Source organism: Procambarus clarkii, chromosome 76 (genome assembly GCF_040958095.1).
Source record: "Procambarus clarkii isolate CNS0578487 chromosome 76, FALCON_Pclarkii_2.0, whole genome shotgun sequence".
Classification (NCBI taxonomy): domain Eukaryota; kingdom Metazoa; phylum Arthropoda; class Malacostraca; order Decapoda; family Cambaridae; genus Procambarus; species Procambarus clarkii.
The window spans coordinates 5,328,179-5,352,331 of record NC_091225.1 but is presented as its reverse complement, the minus strand read 5'-3'; the positions used below and the strand labels follow the sequence as shown (position 1 = coordinate 5,352,331).

Genomic DNA, 24,153 nt, shown 5'->3' with positions numbered 1-24,153 from the left:
GAAGTAGGACAGGTGTCATTCCTTTAAACAACTAAAGGCTAGAAAGACGCGATACAAGCAGGAACTCTCGATCCTGCAGGCACAAATAGGTGAGTACACACACGCACACGTGCGCGTGCACACACACACACACACACACACACACACACACACACACACACACACACACACACACACACACACACACACACACACACACACACACACACACACACACACACACACACACACACACACACACACACACACACACACACACACACACACACAAATAAATTTGTGTATATTTGTATTCAATACAAATACTTTATTTGTATTTGGAATTACAATTAAAGCAAATGAGCTTGGAGAACGAGTACTAGAGGAAAACCCAGACATAATAGCCCTCACAGAAACAAAGCTAACGAAAACGATAACAAACGCATTGTTCCCACAGGACTATTATGTTATGAGGTAAGAGAGGGAAGGAAGAGGTGGGGGTGGGGTAGCTATGCTGGTAAGAAAACGCTGGGATTTTGAGGAGATGGTTATTTAGGGCTGTGAAGGTTTCAGTGACTACATAGCAGGTACCATAACAAATGGAGGGAAAACAATTATAGTCGTAGTAATATATATTCCACCACCAAATGACAGAAGAACTAGACAGGAATATGATAGAAACAACATGACCACCATTAACATAATAGAAAGAGCAGCTTCTGTTGCTAGCAGGAATGGATCTGGACTACTAATTATGAAGACTTCAACCATGGGAAGATAGATTGGGAGAACAAAGACCCGCATGGAGGACCAGAAACACGGAGAGCTAAGCTGCTGGACGTGGCAACAAGAAACGTTCTAAGCCAGCTCATCAAAGAACCAACAAGAATGAGAGGAGAAGATGAACCAGCAATGCTTGATTTGATATTTACCCTAAATGAGTGGGATATAAGGGAAGTTAAGATGGAAGCGCCATTGGGAATGAGTGACCACAGTGTATTGAACTTTGAGTACCTGGTAGAGCTAGGAATTATCTCCCCCAAAAAAGAACTAGGAATCAAAAGGCTGGCATTCCAAAAGGGGAATTATGAAGAGATGAGAAGTTTCATAAGTGAAATACCTTGGGACACAGACCTCAGAGATAAGTCTGTACAGGGTATGATGGACTATGTTACCCAAAAGTGTCAGGAGGCAGTCAACAGGTTCATCCCAGCCCAAAGGGAAAAATCCGAGAAGTAACAGAAGAATCCATGGAATAATAGGGCATGTATGGAAGCGAAGAAACTGAACAAAAAAGGCGTGGAGGAACTTCCGGAATAACAGAACACCAGAAAGAAGAGAGATACCAGAGAACCAGGAATGAGTACGTCAGGGTGAGAAGAGAACCAGAGAAAAGTTTTGAAAATGATAGCAAACAAAGCCAAGACCGAACCAAAGCTACTCCACAGTCACATCAGAAGGAAAACAACAGTGAAAGAACAGGTATTGAAACTTAGTACAAGCGAGGACAGGTATACAGAGAATGACGATGAGGTGTGTGAAGAACTCAACAAGAGGTTCCAGGAGGTCTTCACAATAGAACAAGGTGAGGTCACTGTGCTAGGAGAAAGGGAGGTAAACCAGGCGGCCTTGGAAGAGTTCGAAATTACGAGAGAGGAGGTCAAGAGACACCTGCTGGATTTGGATGTTAGAAAGGCTGTTGGTCCAGACGGGATCTCACCATGGATACTGAAAGAGTGTGCAGAGGCACTTTGCTTGCCACTCTCCATAGTGTATAGTAAGTCACTGGAGACGGGAGACCTACCAGAAATATGGAAGACGGCGAATGTGGTCCCAATATACAAAAAGGGCGACAGGCAAGAGGCACTTAACTACAGGCCAGTGTCCTTGACTTGTATACCATGCAAGGTGACGGAGAAGATCGTCAGAAAAAACCTGGTAACAAATCTGAGAGAAGAGAGTTCGTGACAAATCGCAAACATGGGTTCAGGGAGGGTAAATCTTGCCTGACAGGCTTGAAAGAATTCTACGATCAGGTGACAAAGATTAAACAAGAAAGAGAGGGCTGGGCGGACTGTATTTTCTTGGATTGTCGGAAAGCCTTTTACACAGTACCGCATAAGAGGCTGGTACATAAGCTGGAGAGAGACAGGCAGGTGTAGCTGGTAAGGTGCTGCAGTGGATAAGGGAGTGCCTAAGCAATAGGAAGCAGAGAGTTACGGTGAGGGGTGAGACCTCAGATTGGCGTGAAGTGACCAGTGGAGTCCCACAGGGCTCTGTACTCGGTCCTATCTTGTTTCTGATATATGTAAATGATCTACCGGAGGGTATCGATTCATTTCTCTCAATGTTTGCGGACGATGCCAAAATTATGAGAAGGATTAAAACAGAAGAGGACTGTTTGAGGCTTCAAGAAGACTTAGACAAGCTGAAGGAATGGTCGAACAAATGGTTGTTTGAGTTTAACCCAAGCAAATGTAATGTAATGAAGATAGGTGTAGGGAGCAGGACACCAGATACAAGATATCATTTGGGAGATGAAATGCTTCAAGTGTCAGAGAGAGAGAAAGACCTGGGGTTGATATCACACCAGACCTGTTCCCTGAAGCTCATATCAAGAGGATAACATCAGCGGGATCTGCTAGGTTGGCTAACATAAGAATGGCATTTAGAAACCTGAGTAAGGAATCTTTCAGAACATTATATACCACATATGTCAGACCAATCCTGGAGTATGCGCCTCCAGCATGGAGTGGATATCTAGTGAAGCATAGGACTAAACGGGAAAAGGTTCAAAGGTTTACCACCAGACTAGTACCCGAACTGAGGGGAATGAGCTACGAGGAGAGACTACAGGAATTAAATCTCACGTCACTGGAAGACCGGAGAGTTAGAGGGGACATGATCACCACATACAAGATTCTCAGAGGAATTGATAGGGTAGATAAGGACAGACTATTTAACAAAAGAGGGGCATGCACTAGGGGACACAGGCGGAAATTGAGTGCCCAAGTGAGCCATAGAGACGTTAAAAAGAATTTTTTCAGTGTCAGAATAGTAGACAAATGGAATGCATTAGGAATGGAATGCATTAAGAGGCATGAGTTATGAGGAAAGGCTGCGGGAAATGCACCTTACGACACTGGAAGACAGAGGAGTAAGAGGAGACATGATCACAACCCACAAGATTCTCAGGGGAATCGACCGGGTAAACAAGGATAAACTATTCAACACTGGTGGTACGCGAACAAGGGGATACAGGTGGAAACTGAGTACTCACATGAGCCACAGGGACGTTAGAAGGAACTTTTTCAGTGTCAGAGTAGTTAACGGATGGAATGCATTAGGCTGTGATGTGGTGGAGGCTGACGCCATACACAGTTTCAAATGTAGATATGATTAGAGCCCAGTAGGCTCAGGAATCTGTACAACAGTTGATTGACAGTTGAGAGGCGGGACCAAAGAGCCAAAGCACAACCCCCGCAAGCACAAATAGGTGAGTACACACACACACGCACATCAGGCAACACACGACCAGGGAACAAAAGTCAGGCAAGAAGCAGAGGGGTGGGCAAACTGCATATTTTTGGATTTGCCAAAAAGCCTTTTACACAGTACCACACCAGAGACTATTGCAATAGCTGGAGATGCAGGCTTAAGTGAATGGGAAGGTACTTCATTGGATGAGGGAGTATCTAAGTAACAGAAGACAGCAAATCACTGTGAGGGGTGAGGCCTCAGATTGGCGATGCGTCACCAGTCGATTACCGCACGATTCAGTCCTTCGACCTATACTGTTTCTGATATATGTAAATGATCTCCCAGAGGGTAAAAAATCGTTCCTCTCATTGTTTGCTGATGATGCTAAAATTATGAGGAGGATTAAGATGGAGGAAGATGGAATGAGGGTACAAGATGACCGAGACAAACTGAATGAATGGTCCAACAAAAAGCTACTAAAGTTCAACCCAAGTAAATGTAAGTTAATGAAACTAGGCGGTGGAAAAGGGAGGCCAGACACAGGATACAGAATGGGGAGATGAAGTACTTCATGAAACGGACAGAGAGAAATCTGGAAGTTGATATCACACTAAACATATCTTATGAAGCCCACATAAAAGAATTACATATGCGGCGTATGAAAGACTGCCTACCATCAGAACTGCCTTCAGGAATTTGTGCAAAAAATCCTTCAGAACCTTGTATACCACATATGTAAGATCAATCCTGAAGAATGCAGCCGCATCGTGGAGCCCGTACCTAGTCAAGCACAAGACGAAACATGAAAAAGTTCAGAGGTATGCCACTTGGCTAGTCCCAGAAGTAAGAGGCATGAGTTACGAAGAAAGGCTGCCTGAAATGCATCTTACGACACTGGAAGACAGAAGAGTAAAGGGAAGACATGATCACTACCCACAAAATTCTCAGAAGAATTGACAGGGTAGAGAAGGATAAACTATTTAACACGGGTGGTACAGGAACAAGGGGACACAGGTGGAAACTGAGTACCCAAATGAGCCACAAGGACCTTATAAAGAACCTTTTCAATGTCAGCGACATTAAGAGATTGAATACATTAGGCAGTGATGTGATGGAGGCTGACTCCTTACACAGTTTCAAATGTAGATATGATTGTGCCCAGTAGGTTCAGGAATCTGTACACCAGTTGACTGAAAGTTGAAAGGCGGGACCAAAGAGCCAGAGCTCAACCCAAGCAAACACAACTAGGTTAGTTCAACTAGGTGGGTTCAACTAGGGAAGTGCAACTAGGTGAGTACACACACCATTCCCGGGATACAATCGGCATCGGCTGTCAAACTACCAGGTTCCTATCTACTACAATTGCGAACAAACATATTAAGTGAAAGAAACTCTGTCCATTTGCGTCTTCCTCGTCCTGGAATGGAACCCAGGGATTGGGTTAGCAGCCAAAGGACAGAGAGAGAGTGAAAAAAATGAGGCTTCCCAGCCCTCATCCCTTTCTTCTGGTGAGGTCTACTCTCTTGTGAGTGTGGATGTGCTCACCTAATTGTGCTTGAAAGGTTGAGCTTTGGCTCTATGGTCTCGTCTCTCAACTGTCAGTCAGCTGATGGTCAGATTCCTATGTCTATTGGGATCTATCATATCTACATTTGAAACTTTGTATGGAGTTTGCCTCCACCCCATCATTGCCTAATGCATTCCATTTGTTAACTATTCAGATACTGAAAAAGTTATTTTTAATGTCTCTGTGGCTCATGTGTGTGTGTGTGTGTGTGTGTGTGTGTGTACTCACCTATTTGTACTCACCTATTTGTGCTTGCGGGGGTTGAGCTTTGGCTCTTTGGTCCCGCCTCTCAACTGTCAATCAACTGGTGTACAGATTCCTGAGCCTACTGGGCTCTATCATATCTACATTTAAAACTGTGTATGGAGTCAGCCTCCACCACATCACTGCCTAATGCATTCCATCCGTTAACTACTCTGACACTAAAAAAGTTCCTTCTAACGTCTCTGTGGCTCATGTGAGTACTCAGTTTCCACCTGTGTCCCCTTGTTCGCGTCCCACCAGTGTTGAATAGTTTATCCTTGTTTACCCGGTCGATTCCTCTGAGGATTTTGTAGGTTGTGATCATGTCTCCCCTTACTCGTCTGTCTTCCAGTGTCGTAAGGTGCATTTCCCGCAGCCTTTCCTCGTAACTCATGCCTCTTAGTTCTGGGACTAGTCTAGTGGCATACCTTTGGACTTTTTCCAGCTTCGTCTTGTGCTTGACAAGGTACGGGCTCCATGCTGGGGCCGCATACTCCAGGATTGGTCTTACATATGTGGTGTACAAGATTCTGAATGATTCCTTACACAGGTTCCTGAACGCTGTTCTGATGTTAGCCAGCCTCGCATATGCCGCAGACGTTATTCTTTTTATGTGGGCTTCAGGAGACAGGTTTGGTGTGATATCAACTCCTAGATCTTTCTCTCTGTTCGTTTCATTAAGTACTTCATCTCCTATTCTGTATCCTGTGTTTGGCCTCCTATTTCCACCACCTAGTTTCATTACTTTGCATTTACTCGGGTTGAACTTCAACAGCCATTTGTTGGACCATTCACTCAGTCTGTCTAGGTCATCTTGTAGCCTCCTACTATCGTCCTCAGTTTCAATCCTCCTCATAATTTTTGCATCATCGGCAAACATTGAGAGAAACGATTCTATACCCTCTGGAAGATCATTTCCATATATCAGAAACAGTATAGGTCCTAGGACTGACCCCTGCGGTACTCCACTCGTAACGTCTCGCCAATCTGAGACCTCACCCCTCACACTGACTCGTTGTCTCCTGTTACTTAGGTACTCCTGTATCCAACGGAGTACCTTCCCTTTCACTCCAGCCTGCATCTCCAGTTTTTTCACTAGCCTCTTGTGTGGCACTGTGTCAAAGGCTTTCTGACAATCCAAAAATATGCAGTCTGCCCACCCTTCTCTTTCTTGCCTTATTTTTGTTGCCTGGTCGTAGAATTCAAGTAACCCTGTGAGGCAGGACCTGCCATCCCTGAATCCATGTTGATGCTGTGTTACAAAGTTCTTTCGCTCCAGATGTTCCACTAGCTTTCTTCACACAATCTTCTCCATCAACTTGCATGGTATGCAGGTTAGGGACACTGGTCTGTAATTCAGTGCCTCCTGTCTATCCCCTTTCTTGTATATCGGGACTACGTTAGCTGCTTTCCAAATTTCTGGCATTTCCCCTGTTGCCAGTGATTTGTTATACACCATGGAAAGCGGGAGGCACAGTTCTTCTGCTCCTTCCTTTAGTATCCAAGGGGAGATTCCATCTGGACCTATAGCCTTTGTCACATCCAATTCTAGTAAACACTTCCTTACTTCCCCGCTGGTAATCTCAAACTCTTCCAGTGGTTCCTGGTTAGCTATTCCCTCTCTTATCTCTGGGATTTCTCCTTGCTCCAAGGTGAAGACCTCCTGGAATTTCTTATTCAGTTCCTCACACACTTCCTTGTCGTTTGTGGTGAATCCTTCTGCCCCTAACCTTAATTTCATAACCTGTTCCTTTACTGTTGTTTTTCTCCTGATGTGGCTATGCAGCAATTTAGGCTGAGTCTTTGCCTTGCTTGCGATGTCATTTTCGTATTGTCTTTCTGCCTCTCTTCTCATCCTAACATATTCATTCCTGGCATTCTGGTATCTTTCTCTGCTCTCCAGTGTCCTGTTATTCCTATAGTTTCTCCATGCCCTTTTACTTTGCTGCTTAGCTAGCCTACATCTCTGATTAAACCATGGGTTTCTCATCTTCATTTCACTGTTTTCCTTTTGGACTGGGACAAACTTGTTTGCTGCATCCTTGCATTTTTGCGTGATGTATTCCATCATATCTTGGGCCGTCTTTTCCCTGAGCTCTGTTTCCCATGCTATATCTGCTAGGCATTTTCTTATCTCCTCATAGTTTCCCTTTCGGTATGCTAACCTTTTGGTTTCGGTATCCCTTCTCGAGTTCAATAACCCTTCTTCAATCAGGTACTCAAACACCAATACACTGTGGTCGCTCATTCCTACTGGGTCCTCAAAACTGATTTCTCTTATGTCAGAGTCGTTCAGGGTGAAAACCAGGTCGAGTCTCGCTGGTTCGTCGTTTCCTCTCATCCTTGTGGGTTCACTGACATGCTGGGTTAAGAAGTTTCTAGTCGCCACCTCCAGTAGTGGTGTGTGTGTGTGTGTGTGTGTGTGTGTGTGTGTGTGTGTGTGTGTGTGTGTGTGTGTGTATGTGTGTGTGTGTACTCACCTAGTTGTGTTTGCGGGGGTTGAGCTCTGGCTCTTTGGTCCCCCCTCTCAACCGTCAACCGTGTGTGTGTGTGTGTGTGTGTGTGTGTGCGCGCGCGCGCGTACTCGTGTGCGTGCGCGTGTGCGTGCACCAATACCCAGGTTGTGTCTTTGGGGTTTATGTTTGTGTATTAACGTGTATATAACTGAAATATTTATTATATCTCTATAATTCAGGCCAGGATGGTTGTACTGAGGAATTATATAAAAGTAATGGCTGCCGTTTTGGTGAACGCTGTGCCCCTAGTCAGTCAAGAAGTAGGTGGTACCGATGACCAAGTGGGCGTGATGGTGGGTCAGGTGGGCGTGATGGTGGGCCAGGTGGGCGTGATGGTGGGCCAGGTGGTGGAGCGTCATCTCACCGGCTGTCACCTGGTTCTCATAACCACTTCACGTCACTCTCACTTCTCTTCAAGCATAATCAGGTGAATCATATTGAACAGTAAGTTTTTAAATCATGTTTTTCTTCAGTATTTTAATATTGTATCACACTGCACCGTATTTCTAAGTTTGAAATTATGGTAATAGATGGTAGCACTCTGAGAGAATTTGGTAAAAATCTGTATATATAATATTATTCTTGCTGCCAATGTAGAATTTGTCTATAGAACCAGTTTTTGTACGAAAATGTAAATCTGGCTAATATCGCTCTCAAAACTATGGGAACAACACCTTTATCATCGTCTTTAATTAAATGTGGATCTTATTTATTGACGGCTGGTGGTTACCGAACTCCTGTTCATGAAAGCTTCATCAGCCGCAGCCTCTGCATGTTCATTAGAGAACCTGACACTCACTACCGGTGCCATTGCTAGCAGGTTACACACGGTTTTGTTCTCTGGAATACTTTAGATTCAGAGCAACCATAAGCTCAAATCTTCGTGGGTTTTGTAAACACATCAATACTCCAAGATGCAGAGAATATTGTATTTGAAAGAAAACAATACCGATTTCGTCTGCAAATAATGGACAACCAAAGTTGTTGATTAGCTGCTGTCCAGCTAACTGGTATTCTGTGCAACCCAGTACACATACAACTCAAACTGTCGTACCGCACTCGTCGCCCATCTCCCAATGTCCGAGTATTATTATTTTTTTTTTTTTGTGAGGACCGTGTCACTGACCAGGTCACTTAGATTCCTACTCTGAAAGGTAAGGCGATACCCTGCGGGCAGTGCCACATGGGGACATGTTGAAAGATGTACTGAGCCTGACAGGGAAAGGTAGACCAAACCACTCTTCTAGGTATTAGGTATCACTGATTCCACCACAGGGAATCATTTTATGACCTCCGTTTGAGGGGAAGGAATTTTTCGTTCTATCAAATAGTGTCTCATTCATTAGGTAGGGCAGTGAATAGGTCCACACTACGCGGAGACGTCATGGGGAAGTCAAAGAGAAAGAGGCAAGAGAGGCACCTTTTAGACAAGGAGGGGCAGTGGACCGAGGTTCAGTAGGCCCTGAAGAAAAATGCTATCGAGGCTACACCAAGTGCTTTTACCAGCAAGGCACCAGACATAATGGGCCTAGAGAAGACAGCACCATTTACACACCAGCCAGTATCAAACAATGCTTCTCTGTCCTCATCCCAGCCACAGGACAACATTATGAGACAGGAGCGGGCAGTACCAGTCACACACGCTTTGTTAGACTCTGCACGTCTTCAAAACTGAAAGATAATGCAGATAGACGACTTTCCTATAGCATATGGAGTCGTAACGACAATAGAAAAGAGCAACTAGAACTTAAACTTTCCATCACAATCAACCTGAGAGGAGAAATTAAAATGACACCACGAGACCAACACACTGCACATTACCAAGTAACAGTCACAAGTCCAGCAAAGGGAAACCAATATGCTTGGAAAGGCTGGACACTTGAGAAAGAGGCACACAAGTCGTGCTGTTGGGATACCCAGTCGACATTCCACTGTATCCAATACTAAAACACAAGCTAATCTTGAATGCTGAACGATGCCGCTCAAAAGTAGACAATGAAGCGACACGTCAGGTTCTGGTGACCGTCATGGGTCATGTAACAGAAACCTTCAATCTTGGAAATTGTGGAAAATACCGACAGAAACCAAATGTCCCGCAACCCGTCTTCGACTCAAGTCCATTGCCTCCAGTGATCGACCCCACAGATGCATTCATAAATTATTACATGCTGTTCATTCAAAACGGCAATTTTCTTAAATATAAATTAATGTTATAATATATACGCATATTGTACATATATATAGGCATAGGTTAGGTGTTAAGGTTCTGTTGGTGATTATTTGTATATGTAGTACGTGGGTGAAACATTGATAGCCTAGTGGTTCGAACAAAATTTGTCAGTGAAGTACTTGTTCCGGAAGTGCACTTGAACGTCAGCAGTTGTGAGTCGTGTGTAAACCGTTTTTCTTTAATAAACAGGGGGTTTGGCGAGTGCATGGAATCACTTTTGGGTCTTTGTTTGGACGAATGGCTGCGTCCTGGAACCAAAGCGCTACTTCAGGTGTTAGAAATACCTGAAGCACCGGAAGAATTAAGTCCTTCAGGTGTCACCATCAATCACGTTGCATCGGACAGGAGAGATGCGAAGTGTGCAGCCTGAGGAACCCAACGAAAGACTGCATAGCCAACATTCTCCATGATCAATGGGCACTAACTTGTTACAACTCATTCCAAATTAACATACAGAACAAATTTAATGACACACGCCCAAGTAGTCAGCGAACCATCAATCTTGCATGTACAGCTATCGACGTGTCGGACGTTAATGATGTAACTAAATGGGAATTAAATCATGCACTAAAGAGGGGGAAATCAACTGCTCCTGGAGAGGACGGTATTATGTACAGTTTACTGAGATTAGTCTCACAAGTACCAGGTAATCCACTTTTAGTGTTATACAGAATGAGTTTAAGTGAAGGAGTATTACCTGATGAACAAATCCACAAGGGCTGTGACGAGGGTTCGAACCTACATCCGAGAGGATCCCAGACGCTGCTTTAATCAACTGAGCTACGACATGGTTAAAAGAATTGCAACCGGAAATTCTACTGACCTTACTCGGATACTCGGATCAATAACAGCTTATTGATAGAGCTTGGTTGTATGGGGGAATTGTGTCAAATCATGGTTTGTATCTCGGAGAGGCTGCAGGATTCGTAAGGTAAGTAGAAATTCCGGTTGCAATTCTTTTGACCATGTCATAGCTCAGTTGATTAAGGCTGAGTCCGGGATCCTCTCGGACGTAGGTTCGAACCCTCGTCACGGCCCTTGTGAATTTGTTCATTTGATGCATCACGCTATTGTGATTTCTGTGTATAATGAAGTAAGGGCGAAGAGGTAGAACAGCTTATTGATAGAACTCATTGATTGAATCGGCTCTAATACACAATGTACCCAACATGAACTTGAGTCCTGGCTTTGTTGCTGTGGACTCTTCCCTTTCACAGTATATACCTAAATGCTCTAATCTTTCTAACAAATGTGACCTAACATAGCTTACACTTCCATTTATCTTTCATTCTCTTTCCTTTTCTCTCTTTTCTGTTCTTTACGTTCCCTTACTATCCTCTTCTTATTCCTAGTACTATCTCCTCATTCGGTGGTTATAATAGAAGCTGCCTCGTATGGGCCAATAGGCCCTCTGCAGTTCTTATTTCTACTACTATCTCCTCTACTACACTTTGCTCCTCACCTCTCTCTAGCCTATTTATTGCCTGCATATACTTCCTCATCAGAATCGACTTTAGAATGGTCCAAGACGGACCGAAACGTCGTCGTCCCTTCACCTTCTAGTGTGTGGTCAGGTCAACTTACTTTAGCCACGTTATTGTAACTCATCGCCTGCATTAGGTTACAATGCTATAACTTCTCTGGAAGTATAACTAAACACATATAGTAAGCTAAAGATTATAAATGAGTAATAAACCTATTCGGTTTATATACATCAAGTTACAGTACTATAACACTCTGGAGCTCTAATTAAGTACATGATAACCTAAAAGATGAGATGAGCTTATTCTATTATGAGAAACAACTTGTTTCACTACTAATAGTCTTCTGGTAAATGTTCACTTACAGGCTGTTGAATAGTTCAATTTTGCTTGTGCAAAGATACTTCTCCAAACTGTCTCTAAAGTTGCTTGTGGGCAGAGACAAGAAAGCAGAAGGAGCTCAAACAAAACTGATACAACCCTTCAGGTGTATCATATTAAATGGATTACTAGATCCTAGTCCAGACGACTTGATATAAATGTAATCTTCTCTGGAAAACTTCCTAAGGTATGATAAATGCAATAAGATCCGATGAAGTGCTATGAAGACTGAATGTGGTCAATTATTACTGTCGAGAATAGTTCTGGGTCTACAGTGGGGGTCAATGACATGTGTCGCTGTGACGTGAACCGGTTTAGGCTGCTGGTCACTGATTTATCCACTGAGATCCATAGAAACTAACTCGGCTAGTACTAATTATAACAGACTCAATCTGGAATTAATGTTGATTGTCAGCTGACATAGGCTTCTTCAGGTTCAAGACTCTACCTGTAAGTAAGTAGCCTCCTGCTGAACTCAACAAGTTCATTCCCTGCTGGCTTGTAGTTCCAGTAATGAACTGATAATAATGGTCTGCCCCTACTAATATATCTACGTTGGTAAGTGGTCAGACTTTATCTTGGTGTCAGCCAGTTCGATTAAATTTTTCTGCAAATATCTGGCTGTGTCTCTTAGACCTTTAACATTCAGGTCAAGAGGGATGTGATTAACTACTATGGCCTTAACAGGTCGGCGGACATAACCGCCTAAGCGTACTAGTAATACGGCATTATTACGAGACTTGGTGTTAAGTACCTTAAAGCGCTGCACAATGGTGGAAGTATCCTGTTCCACCTGGAGTTTTGGTGATTTAGGCCTATCAACTCCACACAATGCTGAATGATGTTGATCCTGGTGGCACCTGTTACATATGTGTAATAGGGTGGTGCATGTATTAGTCATTTTACAACAAGCACCTAGTGCACTTGTGCAATTCCTTCAGGCGCTTTATCCTAGAAACGCGATCAAGAAAGGTTTGACACAGATAAATAGTATGATTCTCTTAGCAAAAGAGACAGCATCTCCTTCCTGTAGTAGATGCAGGAGTCATTGACTTGGGTGACTTATGGGCTACAGGTTTAGAAGGCCTGATAGTGTAGGAACCTACTGCAGCATTTTTCCATTTTGAAGTGGAAGCAGCGGTTTTAGACTTATTAGGCTGTTTGGAGGTACCTTTGGGTTTAACGTTTATCAGTGGTTGATTTGTCAGTGTCAGATATTATTTTCTCATGAGCTCTCAGTCGATTAACTGTAATCCTTAATCCCTTGAAAATTTCATCTAAGGATAGGATATCTATTCTATAATGGGAACAGATGTATGCTAGGATCTCCTTAGGAAATTTACTCTGTATTTCTAATTTCAATACCCACTCTGCTTTAGGTACATCTGCTTTGACACCTAGAGCTTTAATTAGAGAATCTACCTGGAGCCTAAATTCTTGTAGAGCTTCAGGGGTGGTATCTGGTGTTGGTATCGCTCCTAACTTATAATAAAGATTAGCAATAGCAATTTCTTTATTGCTGTAATTAACTTCTAGTAACTGAATAGCAGTATCATAGTCCTATCACTAGGAATTACGTGTTCGACAACTGCTTTTGCATCACCCTCTAGGGTACTTTGCAAATAGAAGAATTTATTAGGCTTGCTAATAGATTTTTTGGAATTTAGTGAGGGAGATCAACTGTAGGAAGACGAACTTCCTGGAGTGTTTCCTGTTTATTAGTTTCACTTGTGGTTAGAGTATTTTGAGAAACTGAGTTGATCTGCAATTTTTCTAGAGATTGTGTTAATCTATTTAGATGATCTTGGATACCCTCCTCAAACTTCTCCATCTCGGCATGGAAGGTATCCAGTTGATCCGGCTCAGCATTCTGTTGCATGAGGACTCTGAGATAGTCATCTGCAGCCTCATTTGTCCTTTACAACTTTTGCTTGACCGTCTCTATCAGGTTTCCTAATACTTTGGCTGTGGTACCTGATTGTACCAGCTGATCACACTTATTCAACTGTCGTGTCACAGGGCCTTTGTGACCCGTGTATGATCTAAAATATAGTAAGCAATTGCTGGACATTTCTTCTGGTGCACTGCCTGTGGATTTTGGCTTAATTGAAGCCATGATTTGATTATGAAAATAACTAGGGTACTGATTCATACATACGTGGAACCAGTACGGTTATGGGTAGCCTAATATCTGATTCTTTAACTAGGCAATGTGAATCCTACCTCACGTAGAGGTTAGCTTACCTACCTAATAGTAAACAGCTAATATTTGAGTGGTATTTCAGTGTCTCTACAGGAATTCCTCTGCTTAGCTCCTCATAATCAGCTTTGGATGGGTAGTGACACTTCAATAACACTCAAAATGTACACAGTAAATATATATAATATGATATAAAAACAATTTGTGTAAAATAATAATAAGTCCTACCCTGACTTGGGTTTGCACAATAATAAATGTTGACTAGGTTGTACTGCTTTGTACAATGCCAGTCTACTAGTAATCCTACCTAACTAGGTTGGCTAGTAATAATGAGTTAGGCTAGAGTTGTACACTAATAAGCACAATTCCAGTCTAAGAATTCTATTCTATATGGGTTTGCATAAAATGCTATGATACTACTGATGTGCAGATTCAGGATAGTGCTATGTTTTTGTAGTTGTTCTTTTTTGTAGTTGTTCTGTAGTAGAACATTGATGTGTTCTTTATTCATAAGATGCATGTAAATTTTGTATTTTTTTTTTTTACTATGTGAAATTTCATTGCTTTGTACTTTGATTTTAGTTGAAGTATTTTCATTTGTATTTTCATGTTATATTTCATGCAGTCAAAAAAATGAAATCAACCTTCAGTTAATTTCATTTTTTTCTTAGGGGACGGGAGGGAGGTTACGAATCTTACTAGGATTCTAACATTACTCTTGATGCTTATATACTTTATTGTCTTTTTCTATAATTAGTATAATATCCAGTTGTATGATTATAGACTATTGTATGTTAATTAGTGTAGCATGCTGTAGTGTGCCTGAATTGCATTATATTGTATGAGGCTTTTTGGTGCAAGTATTTTCATGTTGGTTTCTCTGTGTGGGGGGATGACCATATTTGGATGTGGCCAGTGTAGGAACTTGATGTCAAGCGAGTGGTTATAGTTCAACCTTGATTAATTCTTATTATTGTTTGCCATTAAATTATATTGAGCAATGTAACAGTATTTAATACTATTAAGATTAATAATGATTTGAATATTAGTACTACATTTTGTTAGTAGAATTTCCACAATAGTTTATGTGGATGTTTAGTTGATATTGTGGTAGACACCTGCCCTGGGAACAGATGCTTGGTCAGAGGCGTGGCAGCTTTGGTCGAGAGGAGACATGTTATACGTTAAGTCCGTGGTTATTGTTAATTTTAGCTAAATACTCGGTTAATTCTCTGGTTAGATGATTGTGTATTATCCCACTTAATCATTCATGTGCTGGTGATATTGCTCATTGCTCAATAAGGATTTTGTTTATATTATTGCATGCTAAAGAATATTTCTGGCTATTATATTTACCATTTAATTGTTTTGTTTGTCACCCTTAGCGTAGATACATTGTTTTCCCAATTTATGCAGTGTTGTTTCTTTACCCCTAGACACATGTTGGCAAGGCCGATATAATATATATTGATCACTGTGGGAAAAGAACCGTACTAAGTCTCAAGGGTTGTAACACTATGTTTTTTGTTTTTTATTATTTTTGATTTATATAGAGTATATACAAGTGATTGTGCCTGTATGACAAGTATTCTTCTACTACAAATGATTATATATGTGCAGGTATTTTACTGCCGTAATTCTATTTGTGTGGCAGGTATGCTGCCATGGATTCTTGAGAGTGGCAGATATGCTGCCATAGATTCTATCTTAGCATCTGATAATACTCCCTAATTAAAGAGTATAATGTTATCAGGGAAGAAAAATGATTAATGAATTGTAGATAGCCTAACTTCTGGCTATATTCTACTAATTCTACAGATTATAATATTAAATGTGGTTCATCCGATCTACCATATACATATCTCACCTGTGATGGGAAAAAACATGTTTTATTTTTAAACAGTGTCATCTGTTGGACGTAAGAGCAACACACGCAGTAATCTCCGAAAGTTCTTCAACGATTGTTTTGAAATTTTGACACAATGTCGCATTTGAATAGGCTTGTCTTTTTATATACCTGCTATATAGATCCTACCTCTGTGACAGCTCAAAATATGCGTTTTTGAAAAACAGCTCCAACTGTTGCACATAATAGCAACATGCATGCTGTACTAAATACGTCACGAATTTCATTTCAATGTTTCCGAATGCACTGATAAATTTATTTTCATAGATTTCGATTTATTTTATTTTTTATTGAATTATTTCGTGTGACATCGTGTTGGAATTGAGCTGTGTTGTTTACCATACTGTTCATTTCGTAAGTATAAGTATATATGCCACACCTGTGACTGGTAAAACTTTGCTTTTCTTGAAAAACTGTGCTATCTTTTGCATGAAAGAGCAACACACATGCTAAACTAAATATGTTACAATTCCATTTCAATGTTTCTGATTGCATTGATAAATTGAATTTTCATAGATTTTTATTTATTTTCATTTTCATTTAATTATTTTGTGTGAATTCCATTGGAATTGAGCTGTGTTGTTTACCATACTGTTCATTTTGTGAGCATAGTTTATTTTTTCATTTTTTTCATATTTTCGAATCATTTTGTAACTGCTTTTCTTATATTTCAGTGATGGGAACATCAGTTCATTTGATGTTCCCAATTTTCTAATGGGAACATCAGACCATTTAGGAAGGCATCAGATGAGGGAGTAGGGAATGGTGGAGATGATGAGGGGACGGAAGTGAGAGATAGTGGGAAGGAAGAGAGGACAAGGGAGGTGGTAATGGTGAGGAAGGACGAGGGGACAGGGGAGTTTGGAATGGTGGGGACGAGGGGATGGGGGAATGGAGAATGGTGGGTAGGACAAAGGGACAGGGAAGTGGGGCATGGTGGGAAGGAAGAGGGGATGGTGGAGTGGAGATTGGTGGGGAGGACGAGGAGACGGTGGAGTGGGGAAAGGTTGAGAGGCCGTGGAGACGGGTGTTACGAACCCGAGCCCAGCGTCCGAGCACGGAGCAGTGACGACCGCGCCATCTGTGGGTCAGCTCCTGAAATCCCCTCCAAATGGACGACGCCATCTAGTGAGGAAAGGATATACCGGCCACAGGGGCTGGTTTCCCGTCCTGATCAGCTCATAACATAGCCGCTGCTGACCTCTGGTGAGATGACGCTTAGACAGCAACGCCATCTATGGAGTGGAAAGGTGGGCGTTTGTGTCTAAGCCTGTAAGTGAGGTGCCCTAGAGTGTAACCAGTACTGATGACGTGTCTGATTACAGAGTCGACCTGGGACTGCTGAATCAGACAGTGGATCAGTCTACCCAAGGCAGCCGTAGAACCTCCACGCATTGTCATCAAGAAGCATCAAGAAATATGGACCAATAGGCTTTCTACAAACACTTCTATTCAATACCCATTGTTTCGTGTTCTGTCTTGTGTTGATGAAAGTAATACCCTATTAATGCCACCTCTTGTTCTGTCTTGTGTTGATGAAATTAATACCCTATTAATGCCACCTCTTGTTCTGTCTTGTGTTAATGCCACATCACCCCTTCCACCTCACTCAAATGTAGATATAAAATCGGAGATGCGTAAGTTCTATTCAGTTGTGTATTTGTGAACTAAAGTCTTTGAAAATGTAATAAGTTTTACGAAACGCGCTCGTGTCGCATCAGACTAGACATAAAAATGAATTTTGGAGAATTGATTTTTGATTTACCTCCAACAGTGAAAAGAAATGTACGAAAGATTGAGAAAATTCGTGTTAGAATTATTAATCTTACTTTTTCGGTCATATTTAATAATATATATATATATATATATATATATATATATATATATATATATATATATATATATATATATATATATATATATATATATATATATATATATATATATATCGTACCTAGTAGCCACAATGCAGTTCTCAGCCTACTATGCGAGGCCCGATTTGCCTAATAAGCCAAGTTTTCACGAATTTTTTCCTTATGAAATGATAAAGCTACCCATTTCATTATGTATGAGGTCGATATGTATGTAGATATGTTACAACAGTTTTGGATGAAGTGAAAACAAAATTTCAACACAAGACAGAACACGAAACAATGGGTATAATATTTTGTAAGTTAAAGGGAAGAATGGAAGTAACTGCTAAGGGCCAATTGGCCCATATTTCTTGATGCTTCTATATTGGTGCGGAGTCTTGAAGTGGGTAGCATATAGTTGTGCATTAATTGGCTGTTGATTGCTGGTGTTGTCTTCTTGATGTGTAGTGCCTCGCAGATGTCAAGCCGCCTGCTATCGCTGTGTATATCGACGATTTCCGTGTTTTTTGTTAAGACTTCTCTGGTGATGGTCTGGTTGTGGGAAGAGATTAAATGTTCCTTAATGGAGCCCTGTTGCTTATGCATCGTTAATCGCCTGGAAAGAGATGTTGTTGTCTTGCCTATATACTGAATTCTTTGAGGCTTACAGTCCCCAAGTGGGCTTTTGAAGGCATAGACGACATTGGTCTCTTTTAAAGCGTTCTGCTCTGTGTCTGGAGAGTTTCTCATGAGTAGGTTGGCCGTTTTCTTGGTTTTATAGTAGATCGTCAATTGTATCTTCTGATTTTTGTCTGTAGGGATAACGTTTCTATTAACAATATCTTTCAGGACCCTTTCCTTTGTTTTATGAGCTGTGGAAAAGAAGTTCCTGTAAAATAGTCTAATAGGGGGTACAGGTGAAGTGTTAGTTGTCTCTTCAGAGGTTGCGTGGCGTTTCACCTTCCTTCTTATGATGTCTTCAACGAAACCATTGGAGAAGCCGTTGTTGACTAGGACCTGCCTAACCCTGCAGAGTTCTTCATCGACTTGCTTCCATCCTGAGCTGTGGCTGAGAGCGCGGTCGACATAAGCGTTAACGACAGTCCTCTTGTACCTGTCTGGGCAGTCACTGTTGGCATTGAGGCACATTCCTGTTTGTTTCCTTAGGATAGACTGCAGTGTGGACATCTCCGCTCCTCTCCATGACTGTTACATCTAGAAAGGGCAGGGTTCATGGGTTCGCCATGGGTTCTCTCCTTGGTGTCCTGTTTGCGAACTTCTACATGGGTACCATCAAACAAAAGGTCTTAGTCGACATGAACTTGAAACCGGCCATATACTGCAGATATGTTGACGACATTTTTACACAGGTACCTGATGTCAGACATCTGCAGGAGCTGAAGGAGGCATTTGAGCGGAATTCTGTGTACCGTTTCACTTACGAGATAGAGAAAGATGGGAAGCTGCCCTTTCTAGATGTAACAGTCATGGAAAGGAGCGGAGGTTTCCACACTGCAGTCTACATTAAGGAAACAAACATAGGAATGTGCCTCAATGCCAACAGTGACTGCCCAGACAGGTACAAGAGGAGTGTCGTTACCGCTTATGTCTTCCATCTTGAGCCACAGCTCAGGATGGAAGCAAGTTGATGAAGAACTCTGTAGGGTAAAGCAGGTCCTAGTCAACAACGGCTTCTCCAATTGTTTCGATGAAGACATCATAAGAAGGAAAGTGAAATGCCATGCAACCTCTGAAGAAACAACTAACACAACACCTGTACTTCCTATTAGACTATTTTACAGGAACTTCTTTTCCACAGCTCATAAAACGGAGGAAAGGGTCCTGAAAGATATTGTTAATAGAAACGTTATCCCTACCGACAAAAATCAAAAGATACAATTGATGATCTACTATTGAACCAAGAAAACAGCCAACCTACTCATGAGAATCTCTCCAGACATAGAGCAGAATGCTTTAAAAGAGACTAACGTCGTCTATGCCTTCAAATGCCCACTTGGGGACTGTAAGCCTCAAAGAATTCAGTATATAGGCAAGACAACAACATCTCTTTCCAGGCGATTAATGATGCATAAGCAACAGGGCTCGATGTCAAGCCGCCTGTTATCGCTGTACCTATCGATGATTTCTGTGTTGTTTGTTAAGATTTCTCTGGTGATGGTCTGGTTGTGAGAAGAGATTATGTGTTCCTTGATGGCTCCTTGTTGCTTATGCATTGTTAGTCAACTAGAAAGAGACGTTATTGTCTTGCCTATGTACTGAGTTCTTTGGGGGCTTAAAGTCCCCAAGTGGGCATTTAAAGGCATAGACGACGTTGGTCTTCTTCAAAGCGTTCTGCTTTGTGTCTGGGGAGTTTTTCATGAGTAGATTGGCTGTTTTTTTGGTTTTATAATAAATTATCAATTGTATTTTCTGATTTTTGTCTGTAGGGATGACATTCCTATCAACAATATCTTTCAGGGCCCTTTCCTCCCTTTTATGAGCCGTCGAAAAGAAGTTCCAGAAAAAAAGTGTAATTGGGGGTACAAGTGATGTGTTGGTTGACTCTTCAACCAACAATCTTATGGAAAGCTCTATAATCTATCCAGACTCCGAGCAAAGACGAAAGTACAAATGCGAATCCTCAGGGAGTTCCTCTTCGCCGACGACACAGCGATCACCACACACACACACACAGCAGAAGCCCTGCACCAGCTACTCAACAGCTTTGCCGCAGCCTGTTCCGCATTCGCTCGGCCAATCAGCCTGAAGAAGACACTGGTGTTGGGACAAGACGTCAATGCGCTACCCTGTATAAACATTGCATACTATGTGCTGGAGGCAGTTCACGAGTTTGTGTACCTGGGCTCCACAATCTCTGACACCCTTTCCCTGGACACTGAGTTCAACAGGCATATCGGGAAGCCCGCAACAACACTGGCCAGGCTCACAAAGCGCGTTTTGGAAAATACCAAACTGACAGTGCACACCAAGGCACAAGTCTACATGGCATGTGCGGTGAGTACACTTCTCTTCGGCTCGAAATCCAGGACCCTGCGCTCTCGCCAGGAGAGACGGCTCAATACCTTTCTCATACGGAACCTGAGACGCATCCTTGATATCACGTGGAAAGACCACGTCACCAACAACTCGGTACTCGAGAGAACAGAAGTCCCTTCACTCGCTCTCCTGAAGCAGAGACGCATTCGATGGCTGGGACATGTCACACGCATGGAAGATGGCCGCATACCGAAGGATCTCTTGTATGGAGAACTGGCATCAGGAAGGAGACCCACCGGAAGACCCCAGCTGCGTTTCAAAGACGCCTGCAAACGCGACCTCAAGTAGATGACCATCGATATCAACACTTGGGAGGCAGCAGCTGCGGACACATCTGCCTGGAGATGCCATAGATGTAAAGTACCTTGTATAGTGACTGTTGTGAGCCTTTTGTTGAATTACTTGTGACACAAAAGATTATTGATGTGTGTGTATTTGTGTGGGTGATTAAATATGTATTTGTATGTATATATGTATATGTATGTATATATACATGTAAAATGCTCCTATACAGCATGCGTCTCAAATAGCCTCTGACAACCAAGTCCAACTCCTGGCCTGCACGGGTGGCTTAGTCTAAGTCCGGCGGAACTGCTTTTACCGACAGGAGAAGGGGCAAGGGCGAGCCTCTGGCGCCTTAAAACCAGCTGCTCCGGGTAGATGGGACTCGATAGCCTGGGAAGGCAGCCCATCTAGGGGAAGGAAAACCCTGATTTTAAACCTCCACTGCCTTGCGGCCATACCCTTTTTTTGGGGAAGGCTTCAGGAGTCAACCTCGAGGAAAAATCCGGAGTTGGAGCCTCTAAGGCAGTACGTTGTTGACGTCGACCTCGTTCTGGCAGCTCCTGCGACGTTGCTGGAACCATGCGTATTGGCATTTGCCTTTCTACTGGATAATTTCAGCAACGTGGAGAGGGGGGACCTGCTGCATGAGTAACAGCTTCTCCTCCATATCTACCTACCCAGGCTTTGCGCCCTGGAGAGGACACTCCAGCTTCGCCTCACAGCGTCGAACTAACACGGGAAGCGACAGTCTACCGGTTTTAAGTCTTCTGTTCGATTGGCGAAGAGTGTGACGCCAGGGGTTGCTTCCGACGGTGAGAGGGGTCATCGCGCCCCACTGGGCAGCTACCGCCCGCCTCAAGCTGGGCAAACCCCAGCCAATAAGGTGTTGCCTCGCCACGGTCCGTTAACCTCACTGGGTGCGTGGGGTTTAGGGTGAAAACCGACAAGCGGCCCGACAACTTTGCACCAAGCAATACCAAACCAAAGAAGAAAATATCAACTGCCCTAAAGCTGGGCACATGGAACGTCAGGACACTGACACCAGGTTTCTCTGACGACCTGCAAGAAATCAATGATGCCCGAAAAACAGCAATCATCGATAGGGAGCTGAGCAAGCTGCAGATGGATATTGTTGCTCTCCAAGAGACCAGGCTCCCAGGATCAGGATCTGTGAGAGAGAGGACCTTCTCTTTCTTCTGGCAAGGCAAACCTCCAGATGAGACCAGAGAACATGGTGTGGGATTTGCTGTCAGGAATGCACTGTTGGGACACATTATGCCACCGATGGGGGAAACCGAACGAATTCTGTCTCTGCAACTGTACTCCCAAACAGGACCAGTCAATGTAATTAGTGCATATGCACCAACCCTGACTTCTCCAGCAGAGGCAAAGGAAAAATTCTACGATGACCTCAACAGAGTCATAGCGAGAATCCCTGTAAAGGAGCCACTGTTCATTCTCGGCGACTTCAACGCCAGAGTGGGTGCCGAGCACAACATTTGGCCCACTTGCCTGGGTCAATTCGGCATAGGAAGGATGAATGTGAACGGGCAACGTCTGCTAGAACTCTGCTGCCTTCATGGTCTTTGTGTCACCAACACGTTCTTCGGCACGAAGCCTCAACACCGAGTATCTTGGAGACACCCCAGATCCAAGCACTGGCACCAGCTTGACCTGATTCTTACCAGGCGTGCAAGTCTACCCAGCGTCAAGATTACGCGTAGCTACCAGAGTGCTGTCTGTGACACCGACCACTCCCTGGTATGTAGCAGGGTCAAGATGCAACCAAAGAAGATTCATCACTCGAAGAAGGCGGGCAGACCTCGCATCGACACCACCAAGACCCGCAACCAGGACAAGGTGGAAGGTTTTGCACACGTGCTCGAGGAAGCTCTCCCTGGCCCAGCTGGGGTCACTGCCTGTAAAAGATGGGAGCACTTCAGAGACGCTGTGTTCAATGCTGCCATTTCCACCTTTGGCAAGAAGACCAGCAGGTCGGCAGACTGGTTCGAGGCTCACTCGGAAGAGATGACACCTGTAATCGAAGAGAAGAGAAACGCCTTGGCAACCTACAAAGCCTGCCCAAGTCAGCGCAACTTACAGATCCTTCGGGCCGTCCGCTGCAAAGTGCAGTAGAGCGCCAGGCGATGTGCCAACAACTATTGGCTCCAGCTCTGCTCCCAGATACAGACCGCAGCGGTTACAGGCAATGTAAGGGGAATGTATGACGGCATCAAGCAGGCCCTCGGTCCAATCCAGAGGAAGACCGCTCCTCTGAAATCTGCCACTGGCGAGGTGATTCAGGACCAGACACTGCAGCTGAAGCGCTGGGTCGAGCACTACTCTGAGCTATACTCCAGGGACAATGTGGTCACCGACGATGCCCTGAGCGCCATTGAGTGTCTGCCTGTGTTAATGGAGCTCGACAGCGAACCGACCCTGGAAGAACTCAGCGATGCCCTAGACTCCCTTGCTTCTGGTAAAGCTCCTGGCAAAGATGGCATTCCTGCTGAGACCTTGAAGTGCTGCAGAGGTAGCCTGCTCATGGAGCTGCATGAAATTCTCTGCCTCTGCTGGGAAGAAGGAGAGGTGCCATAGGACATGAGGGATGCCAACATCGTCACACTGTATAAGAATAAAGGTGACAGGGGCGACTTCAACAACTACCGTGGAATCTCCCTCCTCAGTATTGTCGGAACGCTGTTTGCTCGTGTCGCATTGAAGAGGCTCCAAGTACTTGCAGAGAGAGTCTATCCAGAATCACAATGCGGATTCAGAGCTGGCAGGTCCACCATCGGCATGGTCTTTTCCCTCAGAAAACTGCAGGAGAAATGCACGGAACAGAAGCAGCCACTCTTCGTAGCCTTCATAGATCTGACGAAGGCCTTCGACCTCGTCAGCAGGGATGGCCTGTTCAAGATCCTCCCCAAGATCGGATGCCCACCCAGGCTCCTCAGCATCATCAGATCTTTCCA

General features: G+C 43.4%; 1 protein-coding gene across 1 annotated transcript in view; it reads left to right on the top strand.

Annotated features, from left to right (window-relative positions):
- LOC123771522 (uncharacterized) overlaps nucleotides 1–24,153 on the top strand; it is a 123,018-nt gene that overhangs the window by 71,407 nt on the left and 27,458 nt on the right. Inside the window, exons 2-3 of the mRNA XM_069313614.1 lie at nucleotides 7,965–8,212; nucleotides 10,205–10,372. Coding sequence (XP_069169715.1) covers nucleotides 7,971–8,212; nucleotides 10,205–10,372 — 410 coding nt within the window. The 5' untranslated portion in view covers nucleotides 7,965–7,970. The remainder of the gene's footprint in view (nucleotides 1–7,964; nucleotides 8,213–10,204; nucleotides 10,373–24,153) is intronic.